At 34.6% G+C, this 18389-nt stretch overlaps 1 protein-coding gene across 1 annotated transcript in view; it reads right to left on the bottom strand.

The window, feature by feature from the left end:
• Nucleotides 1-260: 260 nt before the first annotated feature.
• The window catches only part of ANKRD50 (ankyrin repeat domain containing 50), a 38166-nt gene continuing 20037 nt past the window's right edge, over nucleotides 261-18389 (bottom strand). Inside the window, exons 3-5 of the mRNA XM_045552312.1 lie at nucleotides 12713-12942; nucleotides 4801-8351; nucleotides 261-3308 (exon numbers count right to left, since the gene is read on the bottom strand). Coding sequence (XP_045408268.1) covers nucleotides 4804-8351; nucleotides 12713-12942 — 3778 coding nt within the window. The 3' untranslated portion in view covers nucleotides 261-3308; nucleotides 4801-4803. The remainder of the gene's footprint in view (nucleotides 3309-4800; nucleotides 8352-12712; nucleotides 12943-18389) is intronic.

The following is an 18389-nucleotide window of genomic DNA, read 5'->3' as shown; positions in this document are numbered from 1 at the left end:
GGATTACTGCAACTCTCAGAAGCAAGGGGGAAAAAAAGAACATTAAGTCCTTATAGAAGGTTGAGGAAGATATAAACGCTAAATCTTTTTGTTTTTCTACCTTCCTTTGGACAGTGTTATATATATATTTTTTCTTTGTAAAATGTTTCCAAATTCATTTGCTCAGTATTTTAAAATAACTTAAAACAACTAACAGTTGTCTTTATTATAAACGTATCATGCATGTTCTACAGGTTCAAGGATAAAATTAAAACACGATATCCTCTGTAAAGCAAATATATTTATTATGCACTTTCATATACATAGGGATTTTTGTGTAATATAATACAAGGAATAAAATAAAACTTTTACAATGTGAAATTCAATGTACATTTTAGGCTATTTACATACCCCAAACCAAGGGAAAAATAAAAAGAAAGCATTTGTCTGCAACTACATTTGCTGAGAAGGGTAAATGATGGACATTAAGCAAAACACACATTTGCATAGACAAAACAATATTGAGAAAAGTATTTACTCCTGTTTTTTAAGTAGTGAACTATTTTTGGTGAGGAGTCCAGTGGGGGTGAGAATGAGGGACAAAAAAATACTGGCTGTACTTTGCAGTACACACTTATTTCTGGTCAATTTTCCTTCTAAAACCTTTCCTAGAAACATTCAGGCTTTTATTTTTTCATTACTGTATTTGTATCACTTTCCTTATTATCAAATCATGACTTTTAGGGAGTGGGTACAGATGGAACGTTATAAAACTGTTATAAGCACATGGCATCATAGTTATATACTGTCAACAGCTAATTTACAAAATTTAAACATTTTAATTTCAAAAATAGCTATTAAGGAGTTTTATATTTGGGGGAATATTGTTATTTTTTTAATGGAGCAGTTCATTTTCAGTTATGGTATTAAATTCCCCACAGAAACAAATAAGCTAAGCAGGGCATCTCCAGCACCCTTTTCATCCTTATCCTAACTGAAAGTCACCTATGTTCTATTCCAAAACATAATTTATATAAAAACATCCGGAGGAATACTTACTTTTGAAAATCATATTTTTCCAATAAGTTCTCTTCCTACCAAGTGTTTCAAGTGTATATAGCATGAATATGAAAACATTTAGCTCTTTGAAAAACATAAATCCCTTATGTAATGAGTCATATCTTTGCCCTTTGGCCACAAGGTGCACTTTTGTAAAAACAATAAAATTAAATAAATACAATTTCAATAATTCAAGGTTAATAGAAAAAGTGGCAGCTTTCAGGGTTCTCTAAAGAAAAATACACATAATAAGAAATTAGAGCTTCATCCTCTATAGTAATGTAAATGTGTACTATATTTGAGACATGAGTAAAGTTGGTTCTAATAGTATGTGTTCATATTTATTAATAGAATCATTGACACTTTTAAGGCTACTTTGCAAGAGTCCTATTAAGTGTATTTAATAAATGTCCCATAGGGACAAGAATTCAATACTTGAAACATTCACATTTGAGTTATTAATATTGCCTTGTCATCTTAATATTGATTTGAACTTAATCGACCTATCTCCTAGTTCTCATTATGACTTATAGATGACAGACAAAATGAGTTTTGCTGACTTTAAAAAACAAAAGCAAGAAAAGCCTTACAATAAGATTCAAGTGAAGCTTTTATCATAACCAATTACACATTTCTATTTCCATGAACAACGCACCACATATGTGTCCTTTATATATGAAGATAACATCACTGACTTTTGTTACTAGGACATATTCTAAAGGTTTTTTTCCTAGAAGTAGCAGTGGTTTTGTGCTGAATCTCCAAATTCTCTTTCCTTATTCCTCCTTATCAACAGCACATGAAAAGAACAGAATTTCTCAGTTCTCTAAGATTAACAGGGCTTATTATAAGATCAAATCCATAACCTTGGCTTCTAAACCATTATGCCAACCTTTCCAGAATATACACATAACCCATCTAAGAGAGCTCCACTGGTTTAGAGTATATCCAGGAGATCAAGGCTGTAAGTCGCATGCTTACTTGAACCTATTTTACTTTCCTTGGCCACAGACTTCTCCCTTAACCCTGGCATCCAGCCCTCCTGCATGTAATTGTCTGAAGAAGAAAACAGGAAAGAGTATGTGGATAGAAAAGTGCAAATCCATCACTATTATTTATCAAATTATAATAAAAAGTATGCATGTACTATGACTGATGAATTTGTGGTATCATCTGGGAAGGACAGCACATATTACATTCATCAAGAATACTTATCCAACTAAACCATTAAAATTAATCCAATTGATTTTGAGTGGGGCTATACTGGTCATGCAGTGATTTACAAAATAGAAACAGCTGAGAAAGAAGCCAGCATTAACATTTACACTGGGCTATTATATTTCATTTGGCTGGAAGGAAGAGAAGGGTAGTCAATGAATTGTTCAGGGATCAAAAATCTACCCGCAGATAGACAGGTGCATTTCCCTCTGCACACACATGCAACTGAGGCATGGCTTTGTCCCTGAGAATTTTCATGCCTCAGGAATGATAGTCTGTTTTTTGGAGGTGGAATGACAAGCGAGTGGAAGGTGAAACTGCGTCTCAGTGGATGAAATAGAACTTTGTTCTGCCTACAGTCTGGTTGTTTGTTTCCATACTTTTAGCCAGAGATGAGGAGGATTCTACTGGAAAAATCCAGATTTAAACTACTTAGAGCAGCTCCCTAAACTATTAGAAAATTTTGTTTTAATTTGTCAAGAAACCATTTTTTCAACTCAATGTGACATTTACATAGAAACTCATTTTTATCCAATGCTGAAGGTGTAGTGAACATAAAAGAGTTGCAAGATTTATTTTATTGAGCAACATTTTTAAAGATACAAAAAACAGGCCATATGCTACAATGCCAATGTGACTGAAACAGTATGCTTAAGTTTCTTTTGTCTCAAAAAGAAAAAAATAAATACAAGAAACACTGCCTTTTCATATATATTTGACCATGGCACATGCACATTTATCAAATCTTAACTTAGAATACTTTAATCAAAATTTTTTTTTTAGCTTTTATCAGGGAACTGCATTTTAAAAAAGTGCTTATTCTTGTGTAGTGAATACAAAGCACACGAAATGGAAGTTTTTAAGCACAGAGGGTTACACTGAGAAGGCAGCCTTACTATTTATAGGCACATTACAGTAATTAAGGTAACTGTACTGTAGATATCACATTCTTCTTTTTTTTTTTTCAGCAAATCAACAGGCATTTTATGTTTTCATCCAGTAGCTGAAGAACCACTCCAATCACAATGTCTTCTGTTTCACAGAATAGGAAACTAATGCAAAAATTTAAAAAGAAAAGAATTAATTTCTACATTAAGCTTATCATCTAACTGCAGTTTTAAGACTTTATATGAGAATACATATATCTCTGTATATCCTTATATGTATATATTTATCATGTAAAGCACAAAGTAGCCTTGTCAATCAGAGATTCATTATTTAACTTATAAGCCACTTTTAAAATTCCACAGACTATTTACCTTAATTCATGTGTTTTATTGCTTAATATACATTTGTACTTTGCCTTTACAAAAGAAACCATAGAGTTGGAGGGTTGTACCATCAGAACTAAATATTTTTAAAATAAACCACAGTAAAGGATAATACAAATTATTTTTGAATGACATTTGACTGGTTGCCCATAGATTCACATTGAAGGGTGTTTATTATTAGAAGATACAGGGAATTTATTTATAATAATGTTTCACTTATCATCCCTAAAATATATCCCCAAAGACAAAAGAAGCAAAAGAGGGAGATTTCAGTTTGCTTAAAAAAAAGAGTACAATTTTGTTAGAGGAAAAAAATGATTAAGCAAAGTAGGATAAATACAGTTGTAATACAAGCTAGCAAGATTAATGAAATCTTCCAATTAATATAGGAAATGTGCTTCTGGAGAAGTATGCAAAATATAAAAACTATGTACCTATCTATTTTTCCCATTAACCCCCTTTATATAATTGTGAAGCATCCTTTGTAGTAGGGAGAAGAAAAGATATTTTTATTTAAAAAATACGAGTATTCTATTTAAATAAAATGGGCCCTAATACCCATCTTGCTAATACATCCATTTACCATCTTTCATACCTACACCTGTTGTGTGAAAACAACGTTTGGAAGATTAAAAAATCTGTAATAATAAAAATTACCTTCTACTGATTAAATCTTCTCTTTGTTCTAGGTGAAAAGGAATCAAATTAACATTTACTAACTAATAAGTGCTACATATACTATTTTATTCAAATCAAAGAGATGAGTATTACAGAAGTAGCCCCTCCCTCTGTCACCATCAAAGATCTTTTAGGAGGGGGAAATGACTGAATAGAAAGAATTCTTAATCTGGGATCCATAAATAGTATATTCATTCATTCACTTATTCAACAAATTTTTACTGAGAAACTATCATAGGTCCAAGCATGATTCCAAGTATATACAATACAACAGTGAATAAAACAGATAAAAGTCCCTACCCTCACAAAACTTATATTTTGCTCGAGGGAGACAAAGATTAAACATAATAAATAAAACATATAAAGTATGTTAAATAAGTGCTTTTGATAACATAAAGCAGGAAAGGAGAAAAGGGAATGCCAGAGGTGAGAGAAGTCACATGCAAAAGGGTGATAAGGAAGGTCTGGCTGAGAAGACATTTGAGTAGAGATTAGAAGGTGAGGGAATCGACCACGTGAATATTAGGAAAAAGAGCATTCCAAACAGAGGGAACTATACTTTTCATTTTTATTCTTCATGTTGATGAAATATTACCTTTTATAATGGTGTTTCCTTTTTATAGTTGAAGCTAGGGTCAGAGCTCTCAATCTGAAGCTTCAGGGCTTGTTTAAGGCTTAATTCTGTCTCCGAGGAAGGATACCCCTCTAATACTTCCTGATGCCCTCTATCTTGTATTGTTCGCGGGACTGAAACCCTACCAAGAAAAACCTGGTTGCTTTGCAGATGATAATTTGGATTTGTCATTATTCCATTTCTCTTCTTCTGTTCTCCACTTTGTTGATGAATAAGAAACTGCTGTTGAGATCGACCAATTTCCTGCTGAGCTGAAGGTATCATAATTTTGCACTGAGATTCTGCTGGCATTTGTTTAGGTTGTGCACTAGTCCCAGATTTGGCTGTAGGTCCTCTTTTATCAAGCTGAGTCATTTCATATTCTAAAACCTTTGGCTGTGAAGAATTACTTTGTTTAGCTTTTTTCCCAGCTGATCCAGATTTGGTGGAATTTTCTGATTTACTCCCTTTATTTGCTTTAGCTGACTTCAAACTGGGCTTTACTTGGCTCCACTCAAACTCACTACTTGGTGAATTATGACTCTGTCCTAAAGACTGTGTTGTGGAAGACGGGGAAACAATTGACTGTCGACTTCTACTGCGTGGCAACGAATGCTGCTGAATTTGTTCTGTGAATGACAAGTTATGAAAACTATCAATTGGCACTGTCTGAGCCGTTGCTGTAGATGAAGTAGTTCTCAAAGATGAATTTTTTGAGCTTTTCAGGGAATTGTTTGACAATGATGACTTCTGCCGATCAACTGTAGAATCTGGAGACTCTGAAGGAGAACTAAACGCATGAGCTGGCCCATTAGGCAAACCACGTAGTGAAGGCTGTACATCCCCTCCGCCAGTACTACCAGAGCTATTTGATTTAATTGTTAATGATTGCATTTTTGAAGACACTGACTGTAGAGGTTTTTGCTCCATTGTGTGAACAGGAGATGGGGAACAGCCATTCAAACTAGATGCACCATATTTTTCTAATAATTTAATTATTTGAGAATGTCCATTTTTGGCTGCAACACGCATAGCAGTGCGCCCAAATTGATCAGCATGGTTTGGGTCAGCACTGTGCTCTAACAAAACCTGCACAACATCAATGTGCCCTTCCTGGGCTGCAATACAGAGTGCAGTTGCACCTTGGTTACATGTATGGTCAACTATGGCACCATGCTCAATCAGAAGCTGAACTACTTTTACATGGCCCTGCCAGGCCGCAGACTGCAAAGCAGAGCGCTTTTCATTGTCTGCAGCATTGACATCGGCATGGTAGGCTATCAGAACCTGCACCATTTCCATGTGGCCTTGCCAGCAGGAAACATGAAGTGCTGTCCTTCCTTCAGCATCACTTGCTTCCACATTTGCACCATTTTCTAAAAAATATTCAGCCATTGTAAGTTGGTTTTCTAAGGCCAAGATATAAAGTGTGGGCCTACCATCAGCATCTTTGTAGTTCACATCAGACCCATGGCTAAAAAGCAATTCAACAATGTCCCTGTGTCCTTCTAATGCAGCAACCCGCAGTGCATTTCTTCCATCATAACCTCTTTGATCAATGTTGGATTTATTTTCCAATAATATTTGAACACAATCATAATGACCCTCCTGGGAAGCTAATATGAAAGGGATTCGCCCATCATTGTCAATCTCATTTGTTCTAGCACCTTGTTCAATAAGTGCTTCACATATTAATCTGTGACCTTCAAAAGCTGCCATGTGCAAAGGTGTCCATCCAGCATCATCTCTGTGATTTTCATCTAACCCTCTATCTAGCAGAGTGCGTACCACCTCAACATTTCCTTGTGCTGAAGCTATGCTGAGGACTGTCCTACCTTCACTATCAATACTATCCACAGCTGCACCCCAGAACAAAAGTGTATTTACAACTGAGGCATGACCCATAGAAGCTGCAGCTAAGAGGGGTGTACGGCCATTGTTATCAGTATGATCTACATCTGCTCCCCCTTCTAGAAGCAAGTCAACCACATCAACATGTCCTTCATAGGCAGCTACCAGGAGTGGAGTCATGCCATCTTTATCACAATGATCTACTTCAGCACCTCGATCAATTAAAAGACTGACGACTGATGCATGCCCTTTACTCGCAGGCACACAAAGTGCAGCTACAGAGAGTGCAGTCCGGCCATCGACATCCTCATGATTTACTTCTGCTCCATGGTCCAGTAGGTGTTCCACAATCTCTCTGTGCCCCATGTATGCTGCTGCTATCAAAGCAGTTCTACCTTCATTATCAGCTTTGTTCACTTCAGCACCATGTTGTAGCAAATTCAATACAATATCCTCATGTCCGCCCCATGCTGCTGCTCTTAAAGCTGTTCGGCTATCAGCATCTGCACAATCCACTTTTACGCCAGCATAAAGTAGTGCAGAAACTACCTCAGTGTGGCCACCCCAGGCAGCAGATCTTAATGCTGTCCAGCCATCTTGATCAGTATGATTAATATTTGCTCCACATCCAATCAAACAATTAACCACCTTGGTATGTCCCTGTCTAGCAGCTAGGGTGAGTGGTGTATGTCCATGAGCATCTTCTATCTCTAAGTCTGCTCCCCTAGAAACAAGTAAATTCACTACATCAAGACTGCCACTGTATGCGGCATTAGCCAGTAATGTTCTCCCATTTGAATCACATTGATTTACTGAAGCTCCATTATCTAATAATGTCCGAATGGAATCCTCTCTTTCTAAGGCTTGTCGTACTATGCATGATGTGCGATCATCTTCACTGTTGACGTGAGCACCAGCTTTAACCAACAGCTGTAGCACTTCTTGTTCCTTGGGTATTAAAGTAGACAGGGAGTCTCTGACAGGTGTACCATTCCATATCATCCACAGAGCTAACTCAGCTGTCTCTAATTGCAAGTTTGAATTAATTAAGTGCAATGCAAATTCTTGTGCTTCCAATGGTGTTAAATTCTTGGCTTGACAGGTATAACTCATGGCCAACATTCTGTGTCCTTCTGCTGCATTACATAAATACTTCTGAGTGCAGTGTTTCACATCCAGAAGCCACTCTGCAAAACTGTAGTGAAACAGTATTTTAGTATTTCCTAGTCCATCAACAAGAAGTTTGGAGAGGACATCTAACTTCCGTTGAAAGTCTTCCAAGGTTAATGACATGTTTTTGGTCCATACTGCATGATATAATTCTGTTATGGTCAAAGGTCGGCAGGCTGCAAGAATCACATTCAAAATAGGCTGAACCTTTGCAAACTGTTTTCTTACAAAAAGTCTTTGGCATAGCCAGAGATATAGACCATTTAGAGTTCCTGGGATGTCACGAATCTCTCTTAACATGATAAAGTTTTCTACAACTCCATCTAGAACTCGTTCTAGGTAAAGAAAGCATCCACTGCTTTTAATGTGCAGTTGATTTAACATCTCTGCAGTTTCTTTTGTGAGGTGTTGTCGCAAAGCTTCTTCTTGATCTAAACGATGAAGAATGTACTGTTGAACATCTTTAACAATATATGCCTTCCGAAGGTCATCTAAACTTATTTTTCGAAAACCTAGAGAAGATACAAAAAAGTAGATGTCATCAGTTGAAAAGGATTATAGAAGTTGCCATATCTTTGAAGAGAATGTCTTCAACATATAAGAAACTAATAAACAAATTAATAAATTAATAAGTACTAATAAACAAATCAATGAATCCCTATTAGTATGTAAATCATTTTCTTTTCTTTCTGTAAAAACACATTGAAGGCAGAAAAATGACTTCATTTTCCTATCTACAAATGGAACTACTTCTTATTCTTTTAGTGGCTCAGTGCCTCTCCTCCACTCCATTGTAAGAGGTACTAACTAAGCATTAGGCAATCTTACATATCCATAAAAGTACCTTATTAAGATTTTCTGAACTCCCAAATGATTAGGAAAAAAAATCGCAGGACACATAATAAATAAGGTCTATTTTTACAGGATAATCTTTTTCAAATGAATAATTGATATATTTCCACCTATACAATTAAATGTATATTAGCCTTAATTATGGAATTGAATATTTACATCCAATTAGAATATCCCCTGTCGCTGCCTTTAAAGAACATTATTTTACATGTTATCAAATTAAAATAATGAAATTTTAGACTGTCACTGAAGAACTTGAACCAATTAAAATGCAACTTGCTCAAATTATGGTCACAAAATTTCAGCATTATAAAATAAAGCAACTTAATAAAATTCAAACCAACCTAAAAATATACTAGTCACACCTATTTGAAACTCACTTTAAGTTCTTTAAAGGGAACCCTAATTTCATTCTCTGAAGGGAGATGACATCATGATGTATAGACATGAATTTACTAGATAATTGTGTATTCATCTTCCAAAACAAAAACCTGCTGAGTGAATGAATTCAACAAGGCAATAAGGGGACTAGGTTTGCATTTTGAAGGACCATTCTGACATTACCAAAGAAGAAGAACTGGAGCAAGTCAAGACTAGAGGCACAACCTTTCAGAGAGGCTGTCAGAAACTCTAGCTGAGAATCACTAAGGGCCATGGCAGCAGCAGTGGCAGCAAAGATAAATATAAATGATGGATTTGGGAATTATTAAGAAGAGTGAGATTATACAGAGTCTGATGAATGTGGAGAAGAAAAGCGAGAGGAAGGAGTCAAAGCTGACATTAACTTCTGGCTTTGCCAAAAGGATTGAAAAAGGTTTGTAGAAAAAGCTGACAAATTCAATTTTGGGATACTAAGGTTGAAGTACTTAGAGGAAAAGGACAAATTTATTGAAAAAAGCTACCCACTGAGAATGAAACATGAAGAAATAACAAATTTGCATAGCCCTAAATCTATACAAAAATGGACTCATACACACACACACACACACACAAATTGATTATTAAATCCTCAACAGAAATAATTTCAAAAGATACACTTCAGTTATGGAAACAGACACTGCTGACCCAAGGAGGGTATGATTTGCAGCAATCAGCATTTACTAGTGATTTGAGATGGCTTGTCTTGCATCCTTTTTCTGTGTGTCCATTTGTTTTTGGCTTTATAAATTCATTAAGGCAATTTAAGTCAGAAAAGGAAAACACCTGGTATGTTGCTAATAAAAAAGTTATTTAAAACTAGTGCTATCTTACCTCACACAGTGTTTTAAAGTTGCCACAGTACTGACTGATTTACTTGAAAGATCATATAAACCAATATGAATAAACACCTATAATTTAAACGTAAGTACTAAGATCTCATGATTGAAACTTGAGATAAGCCTTAGGGATTTCCTTTATAGCAATGCAAAATGGGCTAATATAGACATATAGAAGGAAAATTGAAAAATCTAGAAAAAACTTGAATAAATGACATATGCTATGTTCATGGGTAGAAAGAAAGCATATTTTAAATGTCTAATTTTTTCTAACTTCAATTACAATTTTTAAAAAATCTTAATTTTTTTGGTTTCTATCACTGATAGTTATAATTTTAAAATATGCTATTTAAGTCAATCTAGAGGAATAAAGGTAAAAATATACAATTTAGAATGACAATGTTGATGGCAAAGAAGGCTAGGAAGTAACTGTACAAGAAAAATACAAAAATTAAACCAACTTGTGGATAGATAGTTTAAAAGAACAGATGAATAGTTTAGAAACAGATCAATAACACACAGACATACATATATGCACACATACCTAAACTTAATGTATGATAAAAGGAACATTGCTATATATGTAATATATTAATAACATATATGTCATATATATTAATAACTTTAGCAATATCTTCAAATTCTTACCCCCAAATTCCAAATCTATCATCAACAGAGATGTGGTCAAATGTTTATATACAGCCCAGCACTTTTAATAATTAATAACATTTCAAGGGAAGGAACAGGATAAGGGAATCTGATTCCTCCTGATTACTGGTTTATTAGTTTTTCCACTAAAACAAAGCTCAAAGAAAATATAAATTCATTTACTTGCAAATAACAGAATGATAGCTTTGTTTTAAGCTCTGTTCTGGATTCTAGGGAGATAACAAGAGTTGACAAGATGGGAAAAATTTCTATTCTCATGGAGGCTAGCTATATCCTAGCAGAGGAGACAAACTAGTGAGTAAATAAATAAAATACAAACATTTTAAACACTAGTGAGACATACGAAGAAAATAAAACCAATTAAAGAGAGAATGTGTATGATTAAGTAGTTGGAGAGGGAAAACTATAACTAGAACAAAAAACACAGTCAGAAGGCTGTAGGTGATTGATATTTGAGCAGAGATCTAAATGGGAAGACAGTACACAGTTCAAGGAAAGAGCATTCCAGTCAGAAGGACATCAAGTGCAAGACCTTAAAGTGAAAAAAAAAATCTGAAAATACCAAACGCTCACTGATGAAAATGTAGAAGAGAAACAGGAAATCTGTTATGTTGTAGGTAGGAGCACAAATTATTTCAAGCACACTAGCTAGTAATTTGGCAAAATTAACTAAAGCTCAAAATGTACATGCTCTATAACCCAGCAATTCTAAGTCTAGGTTTATAAGGTAAAACTTTAGCACATATGCACAAGAAAACATGGGCAAACATGTTCATGAAGTATTTTTCAAAAGAGCAGAAAACTGAAAATGATCTAAATGCTCATCACTAGGATAATGGAAAATAGATTTATTCATGGGGAGGAACACTATCTAACAGTTAAAAACAATGAACTTGATTTATAAGCAGCAATAGGTATAGGGCTCAAAAATAATGTTTGTTAAAAACCGAGAATAAAATGATAATAATAGCAACAATATATTTATGAAGCACTTTCTATGTATTAGGTATTATCCCAAGTGCTTCATATGTAACTTGTCATTTAATCCCCATTTTACAGATGAATAAACTGCGGCAGAGAGAATATAAGCTACATAAGGTCAAAAAGCTAGTGAGTGGTAAAAGCTAAGATGGTATATATAGTGTTTCATTTATGCAAACTATAAAAATATATAGTATATAAATATGAATTCATAGCATATAAAATAAGCTAATGATACTAGTTTTCTCTAATGAGGAAAAGAAAGGAATGGGTGACATAGACCAAAAGGGGCTCAGACTTTACCTATGCCTGGCACATTAAGTGCTACCTAAGTGTTAGCTATTGTCATTTTAACCTCCAAACTTTTACCAACTATATTCTTACCAATAAAAACAAAAAAGAATACTGTACATGGAAACCAAAAGTGCTGCCATTCGTAGGAGTCTAAGAGACAAACTGATGGAGGGAATAAAGCTGGTTACAGAAAATCATTAACAAATTCATAAAGTTTCACCATACTGGAAAATATATAGAACTACTTAAAAGTGATATGGCTAATTAACTATTAATTAATATCTCTCCAATTACATGATAAATACTAAGATAGGTCCTTATTTTATACTCCTTTTATTTCCTATGGGACAAAGAAGAGTGCTTTACATAATCTAATAGGACTAACTACAACTTCAGCATAGTAGTAAAAAAAGCAAGGTAAGAAACAAGGAAAAGAAAAAAACTGATGTGTACTTTTATATATTACAGAGACTATAATTTTATACATCAGAAAAGGGTTAAAAAAGGATATATTTCAAGAGGTATCCTAAAGGGCAGTTAACTCTAGTCTCTGTCCTCTTACACCAAGAAAAACACATAATAGAGTAACTGCCACTGACTTCAAACAAACAAACAAACAAAAATATTCACTAGTCTTAACATGCTTAGTTTAGCTAGAAGAAATATAAACTGATCATGAAACAACAGCATAATAAATGCAGCCCCATAGATATATAGCAGCAAATATCCAGATCTTCAGCTACATACTTTCCTCTAAGAAACACATATACTTAGTTCATCATGAAAAACATTTGACGACAACAGTAAGTAATTTTGCTTACCAGTAAACATTTTAGTAACAGCCTTACTCTGCTTTCGGGCAGAACAGAGAAGCAGCAGCCATGGTGGGAAGAACTCATGGTGTCCGGCTAAAAGCTCTGCAACAGTCCCAGCCAAGCTGGTAGACGTTTGTTCACCCTCAGCAATGTTACACCCTTCATCAACAGAATCAACAAGCAGGTACAAGCTTTGCTGGGGAGGCTTCATTCCCAAAAGAGGGAGCAGAACACACCTGAAAAACACATCCACATGAATGTTTTGAATGTTAATGGCTATGATACTCAGATTTATTATTCAAACATTAGATCAATAATTGTAAACATTTTAAGAATAAAATAAATTAAGGTATTAGAACAAAAATGTTACATAAGTGTCAATTTCCTACTTTAACTAGATTATTGGTCCTAACAACAGTATTTTCCACATAAAGTGTGTATGTGTGTACGTTAGTGATTCAGCATAATTAGGAAGGGCAGTAGGAACTGAAGGAGACTAGATTTCAATATTCCCCTTCAGATTTTTGAGTTAGCAATAAAAAGCTTCAATTATGACAAGGTAAAAATGTGCTGAGGATAAAACAAAACAAACTTTGGGGATCACCTTAATAAAAAGAAAAATATCCAGAGTTCTACAGAATTTAGAAGTGTTTTACCATTATTTTTTCTCATATAACATATAACATGATGTTTTGAAGTATACATACATTGTGGAATTACTAAATGTATCAAAATAACATATGCATTATTTCACATAATTATCATTTTTGTAGTGAGAACACTTTTGATTTCCGGGCAGAAAGGCAACTAAAATTCTGAGATGAAAGACATCCATTATTCTTTTTCTTGGACACAATGTATTTACTTACTGCCTTTTTCTTAGGTGGCTAATTAGTTTTTAAAAGTGACTATAAAATGATTATAAGGAATATACTATGAGCTAGATTGATAAATAGATTAACCATGTACAACAGTGTCCTTAGAGTTAAAATTGTTACTGTCAGACATTAGGTTTCAGCTCATTCTCTTTGTTACTTGTTCAGATATAGAGAACTAGAAAGAATGTCCCTCACAGCTTTTCAACAAAACAAGCCAAACAAGCTACAGGTTCAAGTTCAAGTCAGTTAAAAGAGTTAAAGAAGAGTGTGGAGTCCCTGGGGCCACCAATAAAGAGAGAGCTCGTATCCTGTTGCAAAAGTTTTTCTACTAATTCCACAGGGCTTTAAAACAATAGCAACAATCCTAGCTGGGAAGGGCATAGAATGAAATCCCCCTACCTAAACTCTTCTCCCATATAACCCTTAAGGAAAAAGCCTTAATATGGGGAAGTGGGAGGGAAGGAATACTACTACCCTTAAGGAGCTAGTGGAAACCACTTGTACCCTACAGCAAGGGGTCAGGCAGTATCACTAAGACCTCACCCTGATCAAGGGGCACACCATAGACTTAATCAGAAAAACAGAAAATGTTTCCACCCTTTGTTCTGCACTCCCATACTCCACCCTCACTGCTAGGAGAGTTGCAGAAGGGAAGAGTTTGAGGGCTGAAAGTAGAGTAGATGTTGAGAAAATCCACCTAGAAAATCGGCACCCATCCTAAACACAACATACTATTAAAGAATTGGAGGTCTGAGATTCAATACGATAACCACCACAGCAACAATAAACATCAAATCTCTTGACTCCTGACTAGATTAATTCATCTCCCTTCCAGTCAAGATAGTAAGGTACATATTTGTTAAAGATAGACACAAATTCTAGAAACAAACCAGCATAAATATAGGAAGATGATTTTTTCACACAGTTGCAAAGGTATTTCAACTGAGAAAGGAAAGTTTTTTCAACAAATGATGCTGAACAAAAGATGACAACTGGAGGTCTACATGCAAAAAGATGAGCTTCAAAAAATATTTCTTACCTCTTTTAACAAAAATTTACTGAAAATAGATCATAGACTCAAACGCAAAACATAAAATCTTCGTGATCTTTAATTAGGTAAAGAGTTTTTAGACACTACACCAAAAGCAGGATCCATAAAGGAAAAAAAAATTAAAAATGGACTTTATCAAAATTAGTCACTATAAGAGAATGAAAAGACAAGCTGAAGACTGGCATTAAATATTTGTCAAACAAATTTCTGACTAAGGACTTGTATCAAAAAATACATAAAGAACTCAAAACTCAACAACAAAAAAAAATTTTAATGGGCAGAAGACTGGAATATTCACTTTAGAAAAGAAGATATAGGGGTATCAAATAAGCATGTAAAAATATGCTCAATATCATTAGTCATTAGGGAAATTGAAATTAAAATCATAGTGAAATGCCACTAAGACACCTCTCAGTGTTGCTGAAATAAACAAAAACCGTGACAATACCAAGTGCTAGCACAGAGCAGTGATACAGCCATCATCTCTAAATGGCACAGATACTTTGGAAAAGTTCAGCAGTTTCTTAAAAAAATTAAAGATATAACTACTGCCTGACCCAGCAATCCCACTTCTAGGTATTTCCCTAAGTGAACAAAAACCTTATGCCCCCACAAAAATCTGTATATAAGTGTTTACAGTAGCTTTAGTCATGATCCCCCAAAGGTAGAAACAATCCAGAAGCTCTTCAACTGGTGAATGGATAAACCAACTGTGGTACATCCGTACAACAGAATACCACTCAGTCATAAAAGAAAAAACAACAATGACAAACTACTGATTCATACAACAACACAGATGAATCTTAAATGCATTTTCTAAGTGAAAGAACCCAGATCTAAAAGACTGCATGTATAACTGAATTTATATGACACATGGAAAAGCAAAACTACAGGGACAGAATTTAGATCAGTGGTTGCCACAGGTTGAAGCGGGGGAAAGAGTTTACTAAAAAGGACAGCAAGTGGGAATTTCTGGGTTGATGGAACTGGTCTGTATCACGACTGTGGTGGATGCATGACTCCATGCATCTGTCAAAATTATAAAATTGTACTCCACAAAGAGTGAACTTGACTGTATGTAAACTAATAATAATAATAAATTATTACTGTTACTGTGTCTCTGGAAAACAAAAGACATAGCTTGGTATATACCAGAGTGTCAGAATATTCAGAACTTAGGTGACTAACTCTGCCTTTAATGTGTTACATTGAACAAGTCATTAAAAAAACAGAATGCCTCTGTTAATGGGTTGTTCTCTTTCCAGTTGGTACTCTGAGGTTCATGTGAACAGACCAATGTTCTTAGATCAGATCATTATCACTAAAGTCAGTAAAGCCCATCTAGACCTAGTAGCATGCTGAGTCAAAGCCACAGGCTTCTGTTTTCCAGGACCTGACCAACAACTGGCACCTTACCCACTCCTCTAACCTCATCCGCTCTGCTCTGGGTTCTTTGAACAGACCCTCCTTTCACCCTCAGAACCTTGATACATGCTGTTCCCTCTCCTGCTATAATTTTCAACCCTCCTCACTTTAGAGTTTTTATTCATCCTGTAGAGATCAGCTCAAATATCACTTACTCAGAGAGGTCTTCCCTGACTACGCTCCTCGCCAGATGGACAACCCAAATGAGGTATAAATGTAAACACCTATAACACTGTAATTAATCAAGTAACTAAAGAATTGGTACTTTAGCATCCACTTCAAAAACTCTAGGAGAGAAGGAACTATCTGCATACTATTCATCACTGCATTCTAGCAGCTAGCCCTGGACCTTGCAGAAAGTGGATGATCCATAAATCTTTATATAGATACAAGATAGTTCTGAATAGAACAAAAGGCTGATCCTCTCATCTGACTGCCTAAGATGGAATATCAATCTTTTTCTGCCTTTGGACTTGAAAAAATCCGCTCTTCTTCAATCTCAAGAATGCTGGCTTTCAGACTGTAATTTCCACCATTAGCTCTCCTGATTTTCAGGCCTCCAGACTTGGGCTGGGATGATAGCACTGGATCTCCTGGATCTCCAGCTTGCTATCTATGGATCTTCGGGTTTCTTTGTCTCTGAAATTATGTGAGCCAATCCCTTACAATAAATCTTTTATATTGACATATGTATGTGTATACGTATAAATGTATACATATATATCTTTTGGGTTCTGTTTCTCTGGAGAACCATAATACAGGGCTTATTGTAAAATTTTTCCTTCATACATGTTACTTTCTTAAATTTATTCTTATAAAATTTGGGTTTTTTAAATGTGCATTCTATATCTTATACTTGTACCTACAAAACACTTATTTATACCTTTTCATTTATGTTTGGAGTATTACTCCATTCTTACTATGCTTCAAAGTACTGGATAAAAGGCCATGTGTGTGATTTTTTGATTTGGGCTCTAGAAAGAAACAAATTAAACTGCTACCAAAGGACATGCTAGTGTTACATAAAAACAATCAAATAAACAAAATATCTATGCATCATTAAGAGAGGCACACCTCTCTCAATTTCAGGGACATTTGTAATATGCCAAAATATGACAAAAGCTGTTACAGTCACTTAAGAGTAATAGAAAGGGCTCAATATCTTTCTTAGACTTCTAAAAGATTCTAGAGAAATATCCATATGCCATCCCTGAAATCCGTTTCAAAAAAAAAAAATGGTAATACATGATTTACCTTATTTCCTATACTCCTGATAACTCAATATTAATTTTATCTTCTCTTAAGATTATGCTGCACTACACAAATTACCTGAGTTACCAAATTGCCTCACCATTATTGCCTTTGACCTACCCTAATGTTGAAGCTAACCTCTGAGAGGCATATTTTCTGAGAAAGGTCTGTTTTTTAATATTTATAACAGATCCATTTTCATGTCAGTAAGAGTATTTCCTAAAAAAAATACATTTCCAACTAAGAAAATAAAAATAATAGATATTAGTAACTAAAAATAGGATAATACTTTAAAAATATACTATAATTTAAAAAATCAGTTATTTAAAATAAATAGCAATACCTTTACAAATGCTTCACAAAGAAAAATGGTCATGATATACTACAATTAACTGCTGTAGGTTTTAACATCTTCCTACTTCTGGTATGTGATTAAATAATTCCTGCTATTTTTGATCAAATAATGGGATGAGAACACTCTAAATTTGGGGTGGACAATTATATTTCTTTAAGGCCACTGACCTGTATGAGAGAGAGCAAGACCAAGAGAGAAGGAACATATAAAGAACTAAAGAAGACAAAATCAATTTAGGCCCATGTACCCAGAGTAAATTCATCAGTATTTTTTCAAAGATAAATCATTTGACTCAAACTTTCTATTGAATAGTATAAACATGCATTTACTCAATAAATATAACAAATCTTTGTTTTGGCCTTAAAGTAAATGGTGGAGGAAAATAAAGAAGAACAAGAGAGAGGAAGGGAGGAACAAAATGGAAAGGAATAGAGAAAAAGGCCCTGTTTTGCATTGTAAATGGAATGGCAATGCCTCACCTCTACTTATGATTCAGAATATTATCATGTTATCCTGAACTCATTTTGTTATATGTTGGTTTTAATATTGAGATGAATACTTAAATTTTTAACTCTCTGAAGATACTAAAGCTCAAGAAATTATTTCTCTGGGTTATAATAAATACATTTATTACTGAAACAAAATTGATAGGAAGGATTCCCCATTTCTGCTCTGAATGGTACACTTAAGGATTCTGATTTGTCTTGCCATTCTTTCCCTTCC

Source organism: Lemur catta, chromosome 5 (assembly GCF_020740605.2).
Source record: "Lemur catta isolate mLemCat1 chromosome 5, mLemCat1.pri, whole genome shotgun sequence".
Taxonomy (NCBI): Eukaryota; Metazoa; Chordata; class Mammalia; order Primates; family Lemuridae; genus Lemur; species Lemur catta.
This window is presented reverse-complemented; position numbering and strand designations above follow the sequence as displayed.